We start from the raw sequence: 23,204 nt of genomic DNA, 5'->3' as shown, positions 1-23,204 counted from the left end.
TAGGGCTGAGGACTTTTCAGATCACTTAGGTTTTAATACATTGCTTAGTCTAAATCAGATAACTCTGCTGTTTTAAAGCATCGTGGAGTCATGGTTCTGTTTCCATATTAAGGTTTGTATGGGTTTTTTTAAAGAAAAGTTCAGGCCCGAAGCCAGGGGGATGTCATAGAAAAGCAGAAAGCAACGCCGTCATGTGCAGGGAGCTGAGCTTTGGTTCGCTGCCTGGGAGATGTGCCGAGGAAACTGTACAGCACAGAAGCCACTGTCTCTCCCTCCTCTTGCTTGCCTCCTGCCCGGATGCCACAGGATCATTACTGTGTCAACAAACTCCCCTTTCACTTCAGCCTGGAGGACTGAGGAATGCCAGCATGTGATGTCACCGCATTTCTGTGGACTTGCTGAGCTGTCCCTGAGAAACCTACAGCTATCATTTTTCATTTGTTCATAGATTTGGGGTTTTGTGAAATAATATTGAATGAATCTGGCTTTACTCCTGGGTGCAAAACTGGTATGTTCACATGCTTAGTGAAAACCTAAGTAAGGTTATTAAAAATGGGAAAGGGGGAACCCCTCCCTCCCCCCTTTTTTTTTCTAAATTCTCTGAAACCTGCTATAAAAAATCTTACCAAGCACAAAATAACACCTGAAATTATTTGGAAATAAACCAGCTATGTCAGAAATTTTCCGGAAGAATAAGAATCAGTGCGTAGGCTGTGAACTCTTGGTGTAATTCACTTGGTCATCCTGGGGAAGTTGGTATAAATGAGGTCTATGCTGATTTATCGGGTCTTTTTCTGTCCCCCCTTTTATCCGACAGATGAGGCTGTTTCTGCACAGCCTAAGCTTATGTGGTACTGAATCTCTACTCCTAGCAAGTGCAGAATCTGACGTGCTTTCATGTACAGGTGCTGTCCAGACCATGACACAAACACACACACACACACACACACACACACACACACACACACACGCACACCCACCATAGATGATGAATTGCTTTTCACTTGCTGCTTTCAAATTTTTCTTTTGTCTTTCAGCAGTTTGAGTCTGCTATATCTTGGTGTGGATTCTTTATATTTGTCTGACATGGGGTTTGTTGGGCTTCTTGGAAGTGTAAATTGAAGTTTTCCATCAAATTTGGGGAATTTTCCCACATTATTTCTTCAGATATTTTTATCTTCTTTCTCTTCTCCTTTGGGTTCTCCCATCATGAGAATGTTGGTCTGCTTGATGTTTTCTGAGGCTCTGTTCATTTTACATTAGTTGTATTTCTCTCTGTTCTTCAGATTAAATAACTTACGTTTATTTATATTCAGGTTCACTCTTTTTTTGCCATCTTGAATCTACTGTTAAAACCTTACAATGAATTTTTAATTTCAGTTATTGTATTTTCAACTTCAAAATTTTTTATTCTTTTTTATAATTTCTGTCTTAAGAATCTCTATTTGTTGATTCCTTGTCATACTTTTCCTTAATTTTTTTTAACATGGCTTTCTTTAGTTCTTTGAACATATTTATAGAAGCTTCTATGTTGTTTTGGTTTTGTTGTGAAATCAACATCTGGGAACACTTAGAGACATTTTCTCTTGACTACTTTTTTCCTCATATGGCTCATGCCTTGCTGTTTCTTTGAAATCTCTCAATTTTTTGTTGAAAACTGAAATTTGGGGGAATATATTTTAACAGTTCTAGATTATGATTTTTCTCTCTGAAAGTTGTTGTTTCTGCTTTGGTTTGTTTGTTTGTTTGATTGCTTGTTATAAGTAACTTGCCTAGGCTAAATCTCTGAAATCTGTCTCTCCTGCAGCTCGGTTTTATTTTACTTTATTTTTAAAGTATGGCTTCCTAGGGTTCACCTGAGTCTGTGTGTTTGGTGGTGAGCCTGCCTCAGGCCATTGAGCGCCTGCCCTCTGCCAAGGGACCTGTGAGTGAGGAGGGGAGCAAATTCAAAGCTCAGGTCCTTTTCAAGTTAGCCCTGGTTTTTCCTTTTTGGAGGGCCCCTTTTGTGACGCCTTCCCGTGTGTGTAGCCTCAGGTTGGCTGGGAGTGCATGCCTGGCCTGGCCCCCAGCAGGTCTCCCCTGTTTCTGCACTCAGCCTCGCCTGGAAAGTCTTGGCTCAACCTCGTAACCTTGGCTAGTGGAGCGGTTGACCTCCCTGTTCACCAGCCTCTGGATTGTCACTGCCCCACCACTGAGCATGGGCATCTCCCACGCTCCAGACCCTGCTCCATCCTGGCAGAAGCCCATGTCGGCCAAGTAGAGATGGGAGGGTGGGGGCGGCAGGGGAGACAGGAGCAGCCACAAGCCAGACGCCACAGATTTCTACTGTTTTTGCCTGAAGTATGGCAGTTTTGCAAACAGGCATTTCTCAGATGGCTGTTGGCCTTCGGTGGATTTCCAGAGCGCAATTGTTTTGCTTGTCTGGGTTTATAGTTATTTGGGGGGACTGGGTTAGCTGATCGCCTTGCTTGACTGTAGCTGGAATTTCCATTGCCAGAAGCCTTTTAACTGATAGTGGTTTTGTTTGGTAGGCTTATAAAAATGGCAGCTTTCATTATTGCATTCATGGAAAAATTGCTTTTTCTATTTTCAGTTTAAATAACTTAAAAAATAATATGGGGGGGGGAGGGAGCTACAGTCCTGAGTTACTTTGCATAAGTACTAAACTTAAATTTGTATATCTCAGATTATACTGCATTTGGTCACATTTTTATAAATACAGAAATTTCATATACATTTGTAAGAATTACTTATTAAATTCAACAGTATTACCTCTTTCTTGTCAATAGGACTTAATATGGCCACATATTACTTTATAAGAAAGAGGTTTTTCATATTGAAATAAGATTTACTTTAAATTTTTAAAATACTTGAGGGAGCCTTAAGGAAAATAGCACTTTGAGGTTATAATATTCTTGTCACAATTAAAAGGTTTGTTACTTGTTACATTGCAATTTCATTCTTATAAACTAAACAGTCTATTGTATCATTCCTGTGGGTCTTTGGGCATTCAATATGTTACCTGTTTTTATTTTTCTTTATATTATTTTTTGTGAATCCTCACCTGAAGATATTTTTCCACTGATTTTTTTAGAGCAAGTGAAAGGGAAGGAAAGAGAGAGAAACATTGATGTGAAAAAGACACATCAATCGGTTGCCTCCCACACAAGCCCCAACCAGGGCCAGGGATCAAGCCTGCATCTGAGGTATGTGCTAGGGCTGTTGCCCGTTTTTAGGTTAGTGAGAAATCACCATGGTTTACCTTCTACTAATAACTTTCCACGAAGTAGCCATTAGCTGAACAAACAGCTTTTCGACAAAGTGGTACATCATCTGGGCGCATTCCTTGCAGGTCGCTTTGAAGAAGAATTTATCAAAATGCGCATGGAGAGACTTCAGGCATGGATGACCAGGATGTGTCGGCATCCGGTAATTTCAGAAAGCGAGGTTTTCCAGCAGTTTCTAAATTTCCGGGATGAAAAGGTATTTGATAACTGTCATATTCACATCAATTTTATGTCTGAAAGGAGTTAAAATTATGTCAGTTGGATGGTTATTTCTGATTTTCTCTACAAAGACAATAGGGATAGAAACCTAAACTCAAGCGATAGGAAATTAGTCACAAAGTCTGAAAGAACTGCCGGGATGGTTTTCCATATGTAGAGAACAGATTGGCCCAGAGTAGATGGGGCAAAGGACGGGCGAGGGTGAGGAATGGTTCCTAAATGCTAAAAATAAGATAGACCCCAAACTATGCAGGATATTAACAGCATGAAGTGAGGGAAACAGAGAGAATGATTTTTTTTTTATGGTCAGGTCAATTTTTAAAAAATTGATATTAGAAAGGAAGGGAGAGACAATCATTAAAAACTGATTTTTGTAGTCAATAACTCATGTAGATGGATGGATACAGACAATTCCAATGAATCTACAGAAAAATTACTAGAAATAAGTAGTAAGGTAGCTGGATATAAGTAAGACATTGCATTATTTGTATATAGTATTGGCAATAAACAAAATGAAAGTATAAAACTATCATTTCAACAGCATGAAAAGTATCTAATTTCTAGGAGTAAATACAAAGAATTTACAAAAGGTCAACATAAACTATGGAACACTGTTGAGAAAAAGAAAAAGACTTAAATAAATTTTCCAACATTATCTTTCATGGATTGAAGAACAGCAAAGATGTCATATGTAGAAAATCAAAGCACTAAGAATAGCCAAGATATTCTTGAAAAAGAATGAAGTGGGAGGAGGACTTTATTGAATATCAAGACTCACTGTAAAGTGAAAAGAATTTCAGAAGCAAGGAAGTGGCATAAAGAAAGACAACAGACCAGCAGAATAGAACAGAATGGACACCTAATATCTGACGCAGAGGATGCTGATTCAGTGGGGGAAGGACAGTACTTTCAATAAATGGTGCTGAGTCCATTAGATCAGCGGTCACCAACCGCTGGTCTGCAAACCACTAGTGGTCCGTGCGGTCCGAAAGGTTGGCGAACACTGCCTTAGATGGCACCACTGGGGAAAATGAAACATGGTTCCCACCTCATAATAATGTACTGTTGATCTTGTTAGGGTTGACAGCATGGTGGTTATGTTTTTAAAATATGGCCTTATATCTGAGATTTCCATTTAAGTAAGCAAGAAAACTGGTAGAGTAGACTAGATAAAACAAAATTGGTAAATTTTTAATAATTGTTGAGGGCTGAGTCTTGTAGGGGCTTATTGTTCTTTCTCTCTACCTTTGTATGTGTTTGGAAGTTTCCATTGTATAAAGTTTTAAATCAATTCCAGATCATTCTGAGGTCTAAATGTGAAAGGCAACCAATAAAGCTTCTAGAAGGTGACATGGAAGAATAGCTTCATTCCCCCAGAGAAGGGAGGGTTTCTGAAATAAGACAAAAACAGCTAACCATACAGGAAGAAATTTGGATTTTTTAGAAATTTAGATTGCATTAAAACTAAAAACTTCTGTTTATCATCAGAAGCCATTAAAAGTGAAAAACAAACTAAGATATGAACAAATATGATCAACCAAGGGCTGGATTTTAAAATATATGAAAACCCAAACAAAAAGATAAGGTAATTAACCCAGCAGAAAAATTGTAGATTTGATTAAAGACTTCCCAAAAGAAAGTATCTGAATCCTAAACAAATGTTTAGAACAGTACTTAATCTCATTAGTAATCAAGGAAATGCAAATTAAACCACAGTGAATACCACTACATACTGACCAGAAAGGCTAAAGTTAGAGAGTCTGAAAAGTGAGATGAGCAGCTACTGGGCTCACACACTGCTGGTGGGCGTGAGGCTTGGTAAACAGTTTCATATTATCTAAAGCGGAACAATTTTCCATTCCTATACCTCACAGAGATTCGTGTGTGTGTGTGAATATATACATGTATATATATGTATACACACACACACAGCAACTTCATTCATAACTGGGCAGGGGCAAGGGTGACTACCAGTCATAGGATGGATAAATAAATGGGGGAGTGTTCATATAAGGAATAGTGTATGGCTATAACAACAGTGTGAATGCAGCTCTTATACACAGGTTGAGCCGAAGAAGCCAGATACACAAAAAATGTAGAGTTCTTTGCTAGTTAAAAAAACTAGGAAAACTATAGTTTAGGGACTCATGCCTAGGTGGCAAAACTCGAAAGAAAAGTGATGAAATGACAACCATAAAAGAGAGAGGGTAATGGTTAACTTGTGGGGAAGAGAAGGGTGGCAATGGGTGGGGAGGGGACATGAGAAGGCTTCTGGAATGCTAGCTTTCCCCCCGTTCTTGGTCTTGGTGGTAGTTACACAGGAATTTACTTTGTGAGAATTACATGCATGGGGCCCTTTTCTGTATGTATGTGTATATATGTTATATATATATTGCAATAATATGTTTTTAAAACCAGCCCATAATACTGGTTCCTATCTTATATTTTAGCAAAGTGTTAACCTTTTTTAGAACTAAACAGCCTAAAAATGTAAGGCACTTCGTCAGAATTCATAGGTTGTGTTTCTGCTCCCTGTGTTTGGGTTGGTAGCGGTTGGGAGAGGAGCAGTGGCTGAGTCACCTCCCTCAGGAAGGGCTTGGGCGCTCAGAGGCCACGCTGGGGAGGGCACTGTCAGAGGCCACGCTGGGGAGGGCACTGTCAGAGGCCACGCTGGGGAGGGCACTGTCAGAGGCCACGCTGGGGGGGGCACTGTCAGAGGCCACGCTGGGGAGGGCACTGTCAGAGGCCATGCTGGGGAGGGCATTTGAGATGTGCAGGCCGTGGCCCACGGTGCAGAGGGAGATGGTGGGGAGCTGCTTCCTGAGAATTAGAAAGGTGGAGGTGATCAGTGAGCCGATTCTACCAGGGGATTTTGAAAGACCAGTTTAACTCATGCCCCTCCCATTTACAGGAATGGAAAACTGGGAAGAGGAAGGCCGAGAAAGATGAGCTGGTGGGAGTTATGATATTTTCCACCATGGAACCAGAGGCCCCTGACTTGGACCTCATAGAAATGTGAGAGACACTGCCAGACTTGCCTTCTTCTCAACTGTGTCCGCCTCCTTTGCTCACGGGTCTGGCAGGACAGCCCCAAGCGGGACTCGGTCAGACTCGAGTGTCGGAAATGAGTGGGGCTTGTAGTCAGGAAAGCACATCTCCCAGCAGAGCACCACATGGAGGTCCGCTCCTGTCTCCCCCGCAGTCAGTGACCTCAGCGCACACAGTGGTTGGTCGTTACTCCTGGTGAAGCACGAGGAGGCAGAGTGGCACAGCCGGCTCACACCCACACAGGCCACACAGCCGCTCACACCCGCACAGGCCACACAGCCGGCTCACACCCGCACAGGCCACAGAGCCGGCTCACACCCGCACGGGCCACACAGCCGCTCACACCCGCACAGGCCACACAGCCGCTCACACCCGCACAGGCCACACAGCCGCTCACACCCGCACAGGCCACACAGCCGCTCACACCCGCACAGGCCACACAGCCGCTCACACCCGCACAGGACACACAGCCGCTCACACCCGCACAGGCCACACAGCCGGCTCACACCCGCACAGGCCACACAGCCGGCTCACACCCGCACAGGCCACACAGCCGGCTCACACCCGCACAGGCCACACAGCCGGCTCACACCCGCACGGGCCACACAGCCGGCTCACACCCGCACGGGCCACACAGCCGGCTCACACCCGCACGGGCCACACAGCCGGCTCACACCCGCACAGGCCACACAGCCGGCTCACACCCGCACAGGCCACACAGCCGCTCACACCCGCACGGGCCACACAGCCGGCTCACACCCGCACGGGCCACAGAGCCGGCTCACACCCGCACAGGCCACACAGCCGGCTCACACCCGCACGGGCCACACAGCCGCTCACACCCGCACAGGCCACAGAGCCGGCTCACACCCGCACAGGCCACAGAGCCGGCTCACACCCGCACAGGCCACACAGCCGGCTCACACCCGCACAGGCCACACAGCCGCTCACACCCGCACAGGCCACAGAGCCGGCTCACACCCGCACAGGCCACACAGCCGGCTCACACCCGCACAGGCCACACAGCCGGCTCACACCCGCACAGGCCACACAGCCGGCTCACACCCGCACAGGCCACACAGCCGGCTCACCCACAGGCCACACAGCCGGCTCACACCCGCACAGGCCACACAGCCGCTCACACCCGCACAGGCCACACAGCCGCTCACACCCGCACAGGCCACACAGCCGCTCACACCCGCACAGGCCACACAGCCGGCTCACACCCGCACAGGCCACACAGCCGGCTCACACCCGCACAGGCCACACAGCCGGCTCACACCCGCACGGGCCACACAGCCGGCTCACACCCGCACGGGCCACACAGCCGGCTCACACCCGCACGGGCCACACAGCCGGCTCACACCCGCACGGGCCACACAGCCGGCTCACACCCGCACAGGCCACACAGCCGGCTCACACCCGCACGGGCCACACAGCCGCTCACACCCGCACAGGCCACAGAGCCGGCTCACACCCGCACAGGCCACAGAGCCGGCTCACACCCGCACAGGCCACACAGCCGGCTCACACCCGCACAGGCCACACAGCCGCTCACACCCGCACAGGCCACAGAGCCGGCTCACACCCGCACAGGCCACACAGCCGGCTCACACCCGCACAGGCCACACAGCCGGCTCACACCCGCACAGGCCACACAGCCGGCTCACACCCGCACAGGCCACACAGCCGGCTCACACCCGCACAGGCCACACAGCCGGCTCACCCGCACAGGCCACACAGCCGGCTCACACCCGCACGGGCCACACAGCCGGCTCACCCCGCACGGGCCCCACAGCCGGCTCACACCCGCACGGGCCACACAGCCGGCTCACACCCGCACGGGCCACACAGCCGGCTCACACCCGCACGGGCCCCACAGCCGGCTCACACCCGCACGGGCCACACAGCCGCTCACACCCGCACGGGCCACACAGCCGGCTCACACCCGCACGGGCCACACAGCCGGCTCACACCCGCACGGGCCACACAGCCGGCTCACCCGCACGGGCCACACAGCCGGCTCACACCCGCACGGGCCACACAGCCGGCTCACACCTGCACGGGCCACACAGCCGCTCACACCCGCACGGGCCACACAGCCGGCTCACACCCGCACGGGCCACAGCCGAGTCTCTGAGCCGTGCCTCAAAGGAAGTACTCTCTGGCCGGCTTTACCTGTGCTTCATCATGTCATCTTTTCTGTAATGTGGGCTTGGTTGAGAATTTGCAGTAGTTCCTTTTCTATATAAGAACTAATAAAAGGTCTTGAGATTTATTTTTATTTTAAGAAACCTTTTATAAAATCATTGCATATGTGTTACCGAAAACATAGACAAGGAAAAAAAAACACACCACACACACTCTTCCAACTACCCAGAGAGAAAATCAGTGTTAATATGTTGGCCTAAACATGTGTAGGATCTATAGTTTCCTAAACCCTCCTTGGTACATAGGTATCTAAAGGAAAAATTGTTTAAACAAAAATGACCTCACAACATGCATTCCCTTTTATCATCTTTTTTACATTTAAGAGTGTCTTGTGTGCTCGCTCCGGCAGCACATACACTAAACTGGAACAATACAGGGATTAGCATGGCCCCTGCACAAAGATGACACGCAAATTCGTGAAGCGTTCTGTAATTTAAAAAAAAAACTATCCTGTGATGATTTCTTCAGGTTGGTAAATACTTTTTACATCCGTAAAGAACTGATATGTTCAATATCACCTTAGAGCAGTGATTTTCCATATTTTTCATCTCATGCACATAAACTAATTACTAAAACCTGAGGCACACCAAAAAACATGTTATATTTTTTGTCAAGCTGACAAAAATAAAAAATAGCTATAATTTTGATTCATTCACACCAAGTGGCTATTGTTGTGTTGGCTGTTGTCATTTTTTAATTTGGCAATCTACGGGAAGGAGGTCAGTGCCCCTGACGAAGCCGTCAGGTGCCGCATGTGTTAAACATTCTCGCGGCTCACCTGGTGCCAGTCGCTGCACAGGTGGTCGTGCGTGCAGGGTGTTTTCTGTGACTCACTGTTGGAAGAAGGAACACCTGCCATTAGCAGCCTCTGTTATTCTGTAGGTTCCAAGGTACTGCCCATGATTGAATTTTCCTAAGTAAGATATTCAAGAAATGAGGATTTTATTCACTTCAGAATAGTTTTACTTGACATTCACAAGGAATTGAGGGAAGAAGGAAGCAGAGTAAAATAGAAATGGCACATTTCGAAGTAGTTCTTTACAAGCCTGAATCAAGCCTGTTTGTAAGACTAATGTGCTTAAAGGGTAGTGGCTCTGATGCCAGGACACAGTGCCTGTGGTGACATTCGGTGTGAGTCCTGACCACCGTGATGTTTCTCCGGCACCTGACGCGGGACATTCGGTGGCTGAGCCCAGGAGGCACCTTCTTGTGTTTTTGCCCCACAGAGAACAGAAGTGCGAAGCTGTTGGTAAATTCACCAAGGCCATGGACGACGGCGTGAAGGAGCTGCTGACCGTGGGGCAGGAGCACTGGAAGCGATGCACCGGACGTGAGTGCCCCTCCGGCACTGCCGGGTTCGCAGGGCAGTGCAGGGCAGTGCGTGCCCGCTCTGCGGCCTTTGTCACCCTGGGGCCTCACCCTTTAGGCAGAAGGAGCTCTTCGGTGAACCTCACTTCTCAGCCCAGGTCAACAGCAGACAGTTGGCTCTAACAAAGCCAGTTCAAGAACTCTTAAAAAACACCACGTTTGCTTAAATATTTCCAGTTACTGGGGTTTTGTAATCTATGAAAGATGTATCCTTTCTGCATGTTTAGAGAATGCTTGTAGCTCATTCGTTTAGTTTTCAATCTTCCTCCATTGGCGAGGTGTTGATTTGACTAACACCCGACTTTTTAGGAAAAGCCAATGTGACTGGTGGGAAATATAAGGCAGGTCAGACTAGGAGCACTGCGAGAGGCCAGTGGCACACCCGGTGTGCTTCCTGCCTCTGTTTCCGTGTCCCCCAGGACTACCTGTCCCCGCACTCCCTGTGTGTGCGGACTGTCGTCCTGCTGAGCCACGTGTGCTGTGTTCCCAGAACCACGAGCTCTGGTGTCAGGCAGCCCGGCCTAGACACAGGAGTCCACTGTGGGTCCTGCCACAGCCTCCGCCCTTCCTCCCTCAGGCCCAGAGGCTCAGAGGCCGCACCCACGGCAGTGTAGTGTCCACACAGGGGGTCCGACTGCCTCAGAGGATGAGGAGTCTTCTCCCCTTACATCCATTCTGCCTTATTGCCAGCACAGCCTTCTGAGTCCCAGAGAAATCCGGGCTTCTGAGCTGCAGTTAGGGCTCACCTGTGTTAACTTCGTGAGAACGAGGTCCTGCTAGTCTGTCACTGAAACCTACAAGAATCCTGGTCATCCCCAGCTATTTTTTAAAAAGAAAAATGGCGTGGCTTTGAAGTCTAAAAGTAATACATACCCACTTTCACATTATATCAATACCTTGGTACTCAGCATAGGAAAGAGGTTAAATTATCTGTTATTGGAAGATTTTTTTAAAGGTGGAATTTTTCTTCTAAATAATGGAAAAGCATCTATTTGAAGTTCAATAACAAGTTTAATGAACAAGAAACTGAATGTGGAGTGACTTGAGGGTGAAATATTAAAATAACAAAGCAAGTGAGTAGCAGTTCTGAGGTCTGTGACCCAGACTTGAAAGTGAAGCCTTACATCAGGGATGGGCAAGCGCCACCTGCGGGCCCATCTGGCCGCCCATCTTTGTGATAAGGTGCAGCAGGAACAAGCCGCCCATTTACTTACGTGTGGTTGGGCCTCCTGCATGTTACAGTGCGCAGGGGCGGAGTCGCAGCAGAAGCTGTGGCCCCACATGCCTGGAGGACTCGCTGTCCAGCCACCGAGTTCATATCAACGGATGAGAAAACAGATCCCTCCTGCCTGGTCCTGGGAAGTCCCACTGCCTTTTTCTCCACACCTTGTTGCTTTGAGTTTTGTTTTGCAAATAATTATTCATATATACATAGCAGAGTGGGGAAAGCCATGTAGTTGGAATCAGAAGTGCCACATCCACAGTTTTATTAGCCATGTGACCCTGAGCATGTCAGTTTCCTTATCTGACCCTTATCTTCCTGCCCCATGAAGTGGAGGGGTGTCTGCATCTGGTGGAGGGAGGGGTCGCTGTGATGGAGCGGGTGGCCTGTGTGATAGATAGCACTGCGCACACTAGAATCATCCTCTAACAGCCGCCCGTCCACTCAGATGTCATTCAGTGAATGAGAATGGGCAGTGGTGCTGGTTGTTAATAATAGCATGCACCAGTCATTAAATGATTAATTATAAATTGAAAGAATTTGATGGAAAAAATATTTAAAAACCAGTCATTTTATTATAGCATATAGATTCTTTTGAATCGCTTCAAATTTCTACTATTATAAAAGTAATCACTTTTAGAAAAGAGTTGAGTCTCACTTCAGCTTGCGGGGAGGACTAGTTGACGATGTATTTCTTTTTCTCTTTCAGCACTACCCAAGGAATATCAGAAGATAGGCAAGGCCCTGCAGAGCTTAGCAACAGTGTTCAGTTCCAGTGCTTACCAAGGTAGGGCTTACTTACCTCTGAGCGTTAGTGTCTTATCCAGACTGCCGCCCGCTTCAGGCTCCTGCAGACAAACAGGAGCGCTGCAGTAGCACCTTGGCACCCACTCAGATTGGCTGGTGCTCCACTCAGGACTTGTGCAACTGCACCTTGCGACTTTCGAGAAGAGTGGAGGGTTGTTAAGTGTATTTTCTTGCAGCTTCTTTGCCAGAAAGCTGCGCACTGACTGATAATTCATCTCAGGGACAATTGTCTTCACTGTAATACACTATTGTTCTTATTTTTTAAAGAGTCTTTATCTTCTAAGTAACATTTATGGATGAAATGTTATGTGGCCAGTGAAAGGGGAGGTGGGAATGGATGGGATAGGTGAAAAAATATTGCCCATGAACTGTTCATTGGGAAGCTAGGTGATGGGTAAACAGGGATTCATTCCAGTTTTAAAAAGTCCGAAATTTTCTGTCATAAAATGTTTAAATAAAATGAATGGAAAGACATAACTTACAACCACTGGTAACTGTGATGACTTTCAGGTGAAACAGATCTCAATGATGCAATAACAGAAGCAGGAAAGACTTATGAAGAAATTGCCAGTCTCGTGGCAGAGCAGGTATTAACATAACCACACAATTCCATTTAATATTTTATGCCATCTAATCTACATACTTAATTTAAAATCAGTTTTAAGACAAATGCTCAATTGGTTATCCTCTTCTTTCCTACTCCTATGTATCCTTTTAAATTGTATTTGGTAATAGTGCTTCTTAGATTTAGCTAAAGTGATGGATAACGTTGTCATCAAGAAATCTAAAAGTATACCTTCTAGGGCCGAGGGCTCGGATCTGTCGTTAGCTGTCAGGGATCAGTGCGTACAGGAAGGAGCACTGCTCAAGTCCCCTTTGGACTCTTACTTGCCTCGGTTTCCCCATCTGGAAAGTGGCGACGGAGGCACCAACCTTGGAAGTAGCTCACTCGCGTGGAGCAGCAGCTAATAAGGCGAAGGCTCCTGCTCCACTTCCGGCACAGAGCCCGTCCTTGGCACCGAGAGGGTGTGGGCTGGAGTCTCCAGTAGCCCGTCCCACTTCTCACAGATAACTGACATCACTTCCTCCAAGGACATAGTCATCTAAGTTGTTTCAAATCCCTGAATTAAAAAAAATTTTTTCAGATAACTTTTTAAAACGTGTATGTACACATGTGCCTGTGGACACACACTCATGTCATTAATTACTCTCTGCTACTTGTAAAAAAGATTAATTTTTAGAACTGTGCATGACATAGCTATTAAAAATTGTAATTCAGAAAAATAGAAAATGTTAAAGTTGCCACTTACAATGATTACTAGGCTTTCTCATAGTATTTTTACCTTTTCTGCTAAAATTTGGACATTAAACGATAACATCTTATTTCCTTGTATGTAAACATGTAGTCCTAACATTCTTTTCCTCACGGTGTTGTATTTGGGGCCACCTCAGACCCACTAAAACATTACCTGATGTGTTAGAATTTCCTTTACAGCCTGTGGCAGAGGGTATCGGACTCTGGGAGTTATTTTCTTGTAGGAAATCTAAGCTGAATGCTTAACACTCAATAGCTTGATGTAGTACCTGGAGGATTTGGCTAACATAGTCCTCAGAGAGGCGTTTCTTTTCCTTGGCTGTCTGGATTCCTCTGCCAGTAACAACCAACTTGTGTCTTGTTATAGCCAAAGAAAGACCTCCATTTCCTGATGGAATGTAATCATGAATATAAAGGTTTCCTCGGCTGCTTCCCGGACATTATCGGCGCTCACAAGGTGACTGGGTTGTAGAAGTTCACAGCGGACGCTGTGGGTAAATTGCGAGCTGCAGGACGGGCCCACCTCTCACCCCCCTCAGTCAGGAAGCTTTCTGGGGCCCCTGGAAAGCCTTGGGGCGTTTAACTAGCAAGGTCCCATCACATGTTTGGATATAAGAATAGTTTTTTGTTTCTTTTGTTACTAAGAAAACATTGTTTTGAAGGAACTAAAAATATGAAAAGTATACCTTTATGCATGTAGTTAGTATCATGATGTTTGAATTTCAAGACGGTAATAGGAATGATCCTTCTCTTACCAATGAGACCTTGTCAGCTGCTTGGGCAAGTCCTTAAAGGTCCTGCCCTGGCAAATGAAATAACCACAGGTTTTCTAGTTAAAATTCAAATGGCCAGTGTTGGCATTATATGTTCATACATATTAACAAAAAGGAAACTATGTAATTCCCGTCAAAAAGGTATTTTTAAACTAAATATAAAAATTGACTTAGGGTATACTCAAATTTTGTTTCTGGTTAATTTTTATCTCTGTTTCAAAATCTGTGTATTACCTCAGACTTTGGGTATCTTACAACTGTGGGACTCCAGGACACAGTGCTGTGCTGGGATTTACTAGGGAACGCTCTACGAAGGCCTGGTCGGAGCCCATTTTAGCATTTGGCTTTGCTAGTATAATTAAAGTATGAAGAGATCGCATACGTAAATAAGAAGTTTTGTGCAACTTAGATAACTTAATATAAATCTCAGAACATTTTCCTGATCCATTCATTCGTTGATGGACACTTAGGTTGTTTCTGTATCTTGGCTATTTTCAATCGTGCCGCAATGACCTGGGAGTGTTCTGTCTCTTTGAGATGTGATTTTGTTTCCTTCAAATATGTAACAGAAGCAGAATTGCTGGGAGAGTAGATCCTAAATATTCTCATCGTAAGGAAAAATATTTGTAACTCTGTGAGGAAGACGGATGTTTACTAGACTTACTGTGGCGACCACTTCACAATAGACACATGTAACCGGGCATTATGTTGCACACCTTAAGTTAATGCAGTGCCACATGTCATTACATTCCAGTAAAACTGAAAAAAGTAAAATTTAAATCTCAGTTAAAAAACTCAGATCAGTTAACTTGTTGGAGGACTGTTTCCCACAGAGTGAGAGTTCTAGGCACGGAGCCGAATTTGTCTGCGAGTGTGGAGGCGTTCTTTCCAGGCGGCTCTAAGGAATGAGCACTGTGAGGTGTTCAGCAGCTTCTACAGCTCCTTCCATCTAAATATTAATTTAAAATGGACTCGGTGCGTCTTTTGGAAATCACAGCAAAGCTCGAGCCTCCAGCCTGCTCGCTTAAGCACCGGCCCGTCAGGCCTCCCCCTGAGCGCAGAGAGCGCTGTGCGAGTGCACACAGGACCGTCCCCCCGAGCGCCTGCGGGGACGCTGCGTCCTGCTGGGAACTGCTCTGACCCTGGCGGTGCCCACAGACTCCGGAAATGGAGTGCTGTCGGGTTTCCTGCTTCTAGTAGCATCAAACTAAATCATAGCTTAGTTACACGTCTCAGGATAGTTACCGTTTGCATCCAAGTGACTTCAAGGAAGTTGTGTTGGATGCTTTCCTGTTAACTTGTAGGGACTTTGTCCTGTTCAGCAGCAAGTCAATTATAAAAGAGGTGGCTGCTTTGTTATATTTTCAACTGAGGACTGGGCCTTTCACCTTGTTTTACTGATGCCATTTAATTTCTATATTTCACAGGCAGCAATAGAAAAAGTGAAAGAAAGTGATAAACTGGTTGCAACGAGCAAAATCACCCCACAGGACAAACAGAACATGGTGAAGCGCGTCGGCACCATGTCTTACGCGCTACAAGGTGAGGGGGGGCTGCGGTGGCGGGTGGGCCTGGTTTTCCCAGCAAAGTTGCTGTTTTCCTTGCTGGAGAGAAATCCAGATGTGAACACAGTTAAGTCAGAGCTGATTTGGAACATCCTCATAAGCCACTTGTTCGCAGGATCCCAGTGTTGATGAAAACTGACGTTTACCTGACATGACTATGAGTGACGGTTTGATTAAACTTGCATGTTTTTATTATTTCAGAGACATTGAAGGTACCTTTTCCAACCTTCATATCAGCACCTTCCTAATGCTCTGTCCAGTTCAGCTATTAGCAGCCTGTCGCCTCCATGGCTGAGGACCATGGTGTGTAAAGGCGTTGGGAGGTAGCCGCTAGGCACAGTTTGACTCTTAGTAAAAGAAAGAGTTCATTGATTTTTACATAGTTGAGTGTTCTCCTAGGAGCAGGGATTGGGTTTGCCTGTTTTGGTGGACAGATAGAATATTCATGGGCAAAGGAGAAGAGAAGGATGCTCTAGGTATGAACGAAGCGTACAAAATAGTGCAGAACGATGCCGTTGGCCTTTGGGAATAAAACATATTGTCGGTTATTGGGAAGAAGCGTTGGTGATTATGGAGGGCCTTGAAAGCCAGGCAGAAGAGTCTAGACTTGATGTGGGCATTAAAGAGTCATTAAAAGGTTTTGAGAGAAAAATGCTCAAGGGAGAAGGGTTTGCTAGTTACATGGGATACATCGGAGGGGCAGTGTTGGTTCGACAGCCCGGCCCAGAGACCACTGCTTGTGCGGTGAGGCTGGAGGGCCCGAGGAGGGTGTGCTGGGGCGGAGAACAGCCTGCTGGCCCTCCACGGAGCACCTCGGGGCTAGGTGGAGAGGAGGTGTAGGAGAGATTCCAGAACGAGGACAGCTAGAGCAGAGATGGGAAACCGGGTTGCAGACATGGGTGTTGAAGGGCTTGAAATAGGGAATTTGGTATTGAACTTGTCTCCGAGCTTATCCAGATAGATAAACGAAGAGCTTCAGATAATACAGAACTCAGAACAGCTAGCTTTTTGTAGGAGTTGATGCCAGCAGTTGGCTTTCGAGGCTGAGAGTGGAAGGGGAAAGGCAAGCAGCCGCTGTGCTGAGGAAGGCCTTGTGGCCGTGGTGGGAGGGGGTGGCGCTGAGAGACACATTGTGAGAAGGGATTCCTTTGTGAGTGGGTACGTCAGCCCACCAGGTGCCTGGCTAGGTCCCCCGTAAACACACATGAACTTGGGAACTGCAGTCATCTGCAGAGAATATGACCAGGTCGGTTTCCTCCCTCGCTGGCCTAGAACAGTCCGTATTTGGCTGATTATCGGTATGGGTTTCATAGTATTTAATACACAAATCAACAAAAGTCATACATCTACTCGAAAGTGGTGTTTGCCACTCACTGTTCAGTGGCTTTTCTAGTCTCTCTATAAAATGAGTTGTCAAGAGCTGGCTCTGCACTGAGACCAACCAGGTGAACCTGGCTGGTGAGGAGCTGCCGGGAGCAGAGAAGTCGGGGTCGTCGTGGAGTCGGGGAACTGACTCGTGTGCTGGTTTTGGTTGTAGCGGAGATGAATCACTTCCACAGTAACCGGATCTATGACTACAACAGCGTCATCCGCCTGTACCTGGAGCAGCAGGTACAGTTCTATGAAACGGTGAGTCACCCTTCCGCCCGCCGTCTGTGCCGAGGGGAGGGTTCCTGGTCACTCACTGTGACCATATCAAGTTAATCTGCTTGAATTTTTTAATCCTAAGTGTTAAACCCAAAGAGGCTAAATATATCATAGGGTTTATTTTAATCTTTTAATTACCTCTGCCTTTCCGTTTTTAATAACACTGGGTTAAAATAAAGATTTTCTTTTGAAGAAGGGGGATCGGGGCCAGTGGTGAGGCCCCGAGGAGACCTTATTGTGTGGCTCCTTCCCTCCCTCACTGCCTCTCTGTGCGCAGGGAACACTGCTGAATGGATGAGGTCACCCTGCGCCCAGTGGGCTCAGCCGGGAAGGAGCCTGGCACCACTCAGGGCACCACAAGCGGCCTCTGTTTGTGACTGAGGTCTCCGTGCACCAAGGGACTGCAGAGAGGAAATTAAAGAGAGAGCGAGGCCTTAAATATGTCATTCAGAAAACAATGAGAACGTAAAGTTTTGTACCACTGCGTGACTTCATTGTTTACCAGAGAGTCCAGAAAGCCAGGCTCCAGCATGGAAATGAGAAGTCAGCCATCTGAAGACAAGCGCTGTCACTTTATAATTGTCCGTGTGCTGGCCGTCCTGTTCTGACTAGGTCCTCCACCGTTGCATGGTATCATCTCATGGTTGTCCAGGGCTTTAGTAGGCAGGCCCCAGACTCAGTCCCTGCATGTGTCGTCTTTGGACTGGACACTGCCAAAAAAGTCTGTCCCCGCCACGGTTCTCGAAAGGAGCTGGGTTGATGTGCCTGATGCAAGCTGTGCCTGTGGGTTGGAACAGTTGGTTTTGGAGACAAGTGTACAGAAAGGATTCCGAAGCAGTGCTCTCCCCTAGGGTGCGCTCCGGTGCCGTGTACTGTGCACTTTATTCATCGGTGCCATTGGATGGTGGCCTTGCACCCTGTGTTAGAATAGCAGGCACTTGTGTTCTGTGTGAGAGAGTAATTGAAGGACAATTCTTGAAATTCTGATGTTAATTTGCTAAATAATTCTCAAGCCCAAGTGAGGTTAAATTATTAATGCCATTGTAATTCAGAATAGAAAACTGTGTGTTGCCCTAGCCAGTTTTGCTCAGTGGATAGAGTGTCAGTCTGCAGACTGAAGATTCCAGGTTCGATTCCTGGTCAGGACACATGCCCAGGCTACGGGCTTGATCCCCAGTGGGGGCGTGTAGGAGGAAGCCAGTCAATGATTCTCTCTCATCATTGATGTCTCTCTCTCTCCCTTTCTCTCTGAAATCAATATTATATATATATATATTATGTATATGTATGTATGTATATACACACACACATACATATACATATATGTATATATATACATGTATATAAAAGAAACTATGTGTCTTTGTTAGGTCTAACAGTTATTATTAAAATGTGCACATTTGTGCACGGAGCAAACATTTCTCCAGTGTTGCACACTAAGCACTTACTGCAAGCGCTCAGGATCCAAGGGTGACTGAGACCTCTGTCCTTAGGGGTGTGTGTAAGACCGTACCCTTTTATGTAGTGATGTTTACTTTGAATTTATATTAGTTCACACAAACACTCCATGGATGCTTTTGTTCCGGCCCTCCGGTCCAGTTTAAGAACCCATTGTGGCCCTCGAGTCAAAAAGTTTGCCTACCCCTGGCCTAGATGCATAGACCCAAAAGGTTGAGATTGTTACCATGTTTAACTCAGAAGAGCTGGGAATAATCCATCACTGGGAAGTTGTTTGGAGGTGATATCTCAGACCTTTTCTTTCCCCACCAGATTGCAGGAAAGCTGAGGCAGGCCCTCGGCCGCTTCCCTGTGATGTAGACGGAACGGAACATGAAGAAGCTCCCAAGTGCTTCTCTCTGACCTGGGGCAATGCAGTCTAATCCCCCACCATCCAGAAATCAACACCAAGAGAAACAGTTGCAAAAACTACACTTTCCTACTCACCTAAATGCATCAGTTATAGTCTTCTTTTGTTCATTTCTACAGCCATTATTTAAACCAGTGGAAATGGTCTCTATTTTTGGAAAGTATTTAAAATTACCAGAATTTTGAATGGAAAATTAGAGGTTTCCCCACTTATATTTTACATAAATTTGTAATTTTTAAGCCCACAATCTTCCAGTTCTTACCCAAGGCCAGATGGTTACTAATTGCTTTCTTAAAAATATGGAATATGCCAGAATAAAAAAATACGTTTGTATATATTTTTATAATTATTTTCAATGCCTTGGAACTCCTGTCCATTTAGGAAAACCCACATGCCTTTCACTGACACATTTATGACTCATGTGCTTGCGCTCTCAGGAAAGGAGGCAGAGGGGCTGCGGGGCTGGGACAGGCGGTCTCTGCTGCGATGCCGCCGCCCGCCGCCAGGAGGTTTTGGAGGGCATCGCCAGGAGGAGGGCATTCTCACCTGCTCGTCCTTCCTCAGCAGGGCCAGCTCTCCCCGGGAAAGGGCACGTGGGGGACTGCTGACCCCTGAGCTGACTGTGCTCAGGAAGGAGCGAGCGCTCCTCCTGGTCGGGCGAGAAGACGCCAGCCTCAGGCTTCTTGCCTGTGTCTAGTCTTCAGCCGCCCAGTCGGGCAGAATGAGAAGTGAGAGCAGGACTGGCCACTTGATTTGGGTGCAGACAGTGGGCCCGTTGGTATTACCGGACAGATGAAAACCAGTGACCTGCCTGCCCCTCCCCACCAAATGGAAAAGCTTAGCGGCTGCGAAGGGTGGCAGCGGAATAATGTGCGCTAATCCCCGGGGTTTCCTGGTCCTGGTACTTCAGTTAACGGCCTGAGCGCCCCGCACACTGTCTTCCTGCGGACGTGTCCCGTCTGCACTCTTGCCTTACTTACTCCGCGATCGCCACGGCTTTCGCTCTGCCCTGATCGCGCTGTTACAGAAAATGAACGTCGGGCCGCATGAATGAAGTGAAACCAAAAAATAAGTAGAAAAGGAAATCAGATGGACGTGAATGAGAACTTCTTGTTCTTTAGTGTCACGGGTTTTTGTTAATGTTTTATAAGTAATTTCCCTTGATTTTTCTTTTATAAAATCTCATAGAGCAGTGTTTATGATATAGCCATTTAATATATGTACAAATTGTAAAGAATATGTATAAATGTTTTACACAAATGTAAGAGCATGTAGAAGCAAACATATAAATAAATTGTTTAAAAAACCTGTACAGTAAATTCTCAAACCATTTTTCAAAGCACTTTTTGGTGTTTGTGTGTGATTTTTTAAATCATCGCTTCTTGTGGCCATCCGCTGAAAACAACACCCAGGGCGCCACGGGCAGGCCGGGGAGGAAGGAGTGGTGGCCAGGGCAGGGGCATTTGGGCCGCTTCTTCATGGAACCTCGGGGAGCCTTCAGGGCCCGCTCAGCAATCACAGATACCCCACTTCCATCCGTCAACCCCGCCAATTCAAAAGTAGGGCCTGGCCCCCAGGTCACACCGGCTGCTCCAGGCACCTCACCTGGCAGGCGATAAAAGGTGAGCTGCAGAGCAGCTGTAACCCGGGCAAATGCGACACCCTCTCTTTACTATGTACCCTTGTTGATCTCAAACTAACCAGCAAGCAGAGATGGACCCCTCGGCAGCCAGCAAGCGAGGTGAGGCTGGACACGGAGACCTGGACAAGGTCGCCTGGCGGGAGCAGAGCCCCAGGAGGGCCCAGCTCCCCTGGAGGAGGACAGCTGGGTGTGCATGGGCAGTGGCTCCCTCTGGCTGCAGAGGACAGGCCTGTGCCCTGCTAAGGATGCCTGTCCAGGCCCTGACCCAGGCCTGCGTTGGGATGTCTACTCTTCGGCTGGTGGCCGCCCAGCCTCCGTCCTGTTCGTTTCTGGGGGTTGAGTCACTGTGCTCACTTGGTTTCCTCTCATGAGTGCGCAGAACCATGTTCAGCCAAAGTGTTTCTAGGGACTTGCCCGCAGATCTCCTGAACCGACTGCCTGCCTGTCTCTCACATCTGATCTCTCTTTCCTTCTCCTCTCCTGTATGCTGCCCTGCAAGTCCTACCCACTGTGGTCACCCTGAACACTGATCTCTGTCTCCTGGACACGGCGAGACCATGAACCTCTATTTGGTTTCCCCGCCCTGTACTGAGCCTGGAACCTCATCCAGCAGTAATTCGGGGCCATCGTGGGACTGGCCTGTTTCCATTCCCCCAGTGATCGTAGTCCTGCTCTGCTGCTGTCAAGTGTCTGAAATTGTATTTCATGTGTTGTGTCTTCTTCAAGGGGAGTGGCTGGCCTGTGCTCCCCTCGTGGCCAGAAGTGGAAAGCTTGTCGTCTATTTTTTAAATCTAATGGGGTGGTTTTCCCATTCAGAGAGAGCATCTTAGCACACATTCCTCAAACTTCATTTTAATTTTCAAGCGCGTTCCCGTAGTCACTGAGCAGACATTACAACTTTTATCATCATTTGCATCTCACTGCCCCTGGGCCCACCGATGGACCATACTTCCCCGTCCCAGTAAAACCAGGCATCATTATTCGACCTGCTTTAGCCAAAGAAAAGTAGTTGGGAGCAATGCGTGCACTTCTACGGTGACAGCGAAGTAAGAGATGACGTAAGGAGGCTCAGCTACCCAGCCCCTGTGGCTCAGTGGTTGAGCATTTTACCTAGGAACCAGGAGGTCACAGTTCAATTCCGGGCACATGCCTGGGTTTCGGGCGCGATCCCCAGTAGGGGGTGTGCGAGAGGCAGCCAGTCAATGATTCCCTCTCATCACTGATGTTTCTATCTCTCCCTCTCACTTCCTCTCTGAAATCAATTAAAAACTAAGTTAAACTGTATGTAGTGAACTCTTGGGTAGTGGTAATTCTCGTGCATTACTGCACCTGTGTAAATTGGTTAACATAAACTTAAACCAGAAAAAAAAAACCAGAAAAAAAAAAGGCTCAGCTGAGAACATTGAGCCAACACCCAGGAGAGGGGCCGGGAGAGCTGCTGGCGCCACAGCCACCTTCCCGAGCAGAGAGACTCCTGCACGGGGAGCCGGGCCTGGAGCCGCAGCAGCCTGTCCCGGCCGTGGGCCCTCCGTGGCTGAGCCAGAGCGTGCGTTCACCGGGGCCCACACCGGTGGTCTGAGCACACGCCGCCCGCTGCCTCCGTGAAGCTGGAGTACTTGGCCTTTGGGAAACTATCGGCCCGCAGGAGGAAGCAAAACAAAACAAATATTTACCAAGGCGAACCGTTTTTGTGAGCTTGAGTTCTTCTGTTGATGTGTTTAATCCGTTCCAGATGGACCAAGCCACTGCAGTTCAGGGGGCCCATTCTCCCCCCGCCAGAGAGCATAAACGGGGGTGCTCCGCGAGGGTTCACCCCGTGAGGTAAACGTTTTCCTCGGGGAGCATCCGTTCTTCACCCCCTTCTTTTGCAGCTGTTGGCTGTGCGTGTCCTCGTGCCCTGGGAAATGTGTTTGTAGTTAAGATCGAATTCCCGCCCCTCCTCAGAGGGACTCCTGTCATCAGCTGCTTCTCACTTGCCTCTAAAACAGGAATTCTCGGCCAGGGGTCCATGCAGTCCTGGGGTGTGTGTGTCAGTGAGTCACAAGTGACTTCAGGCAAATTATTCCTGCGTGTATTTTACAGCTTCTCTGGGGAAAGGCTTTGTGTCTTCCATCCGATGCTTAAAGGGGTGGGTGACTCAGTGGCGGGTCATTCTAAGGATGTCAGTTTCCTCACCCACCCAGACTGTCATCTCTCAGGTCATCAGCGCATCCTGTTCTTTTTCTCGTAATCG

General features: G+C 47.3%; 1 protein-coding gene and 1 non-coding gene across 7 annotated transcripts in view; both read left to right on the top strand.

Annotated features, from left to right (window-relative positions):
• SNX9 (sorting nexin 9) overlaps nucleotides 1–20,671 on the top strand; it is a 71,303-nt gene extending 50,632 nt beyond the window's left edge. For all 6 annotated transcript variants that reach the window (XM_036318220.1, XM_036318218.1, XM_036318219.1 and 3 more), the window contains exons 10-18: nucleotides 3,353–3,483; nucleotides 6,418–6,521; nucleotides 9,992–10,095; nucleotides 12,065–12,142; nucleotides 12,673–12,749; nucleotides 13,845–13,934; nucleotides 15,678–15,792; nucleotides 17,353–17,444; nucleotides 19,233–20,671. In XM_036318220.1, the coding sequence (XP_036174113.1) occupies nucleotides 3,353–3,483; nucleotides 6,418–6,521; nucleotides 9,992–10,095; nucleotides 12,065–12,142; nucleotides 12,673–12,749; nucleotides 13,845–13,934; nucleotides 15,678–15,792; nucleotides 17,353–17,444; nucleotides 19,233–19,280 (839 nt within the window). In that variant the 3' untranslated portion in view covers nucleotides 19,281–20,671. The remainder of the gene's footprint in view (nucleotides 1–3,352; nucleotides 3,484–6,417; nucleotides 6,522–9,991; nucleotides 10,096–12,064; nucleotides 12,143–12,672; nucleotides 12,750–13,844; nucleotides 13,935–15,677; nucleotides 15,793–17,352; nucleotides 17,445–19,232) is intronic.
• On the top strand, nucleotides 9,099–9,201 carry LOC118660834. Its single transcript, XR_004969042.1, has one exon. It is a non-coding gene; the product is annotated as a U6 spliceosomal RNA (small nuclear RNA).
• Nucleotides 20,672–23,204: the final 2,533 nt, after the last annotated feature.

Source organism: Myotis myotis, unplaced genomic scaffold (genome assembly GCF_014108235.1).
Source record: "Myotis myotis isolate mMyoMyo1 unplaced genomic scaffold, mMyoMyo1.p scaffold_m19_p_7, whole genome shotgun sequence".
NCBI classification, from domain to species: domain Eukaryota; kingdom Metazoa; phylum Chordata; class Mammalia; order Chiroptera; family Vespertilionidae; genus Myotis; species Myotis myotis.
This window is presented reverse-complemented; position numbering and strand designations above follow the sequence as displayed.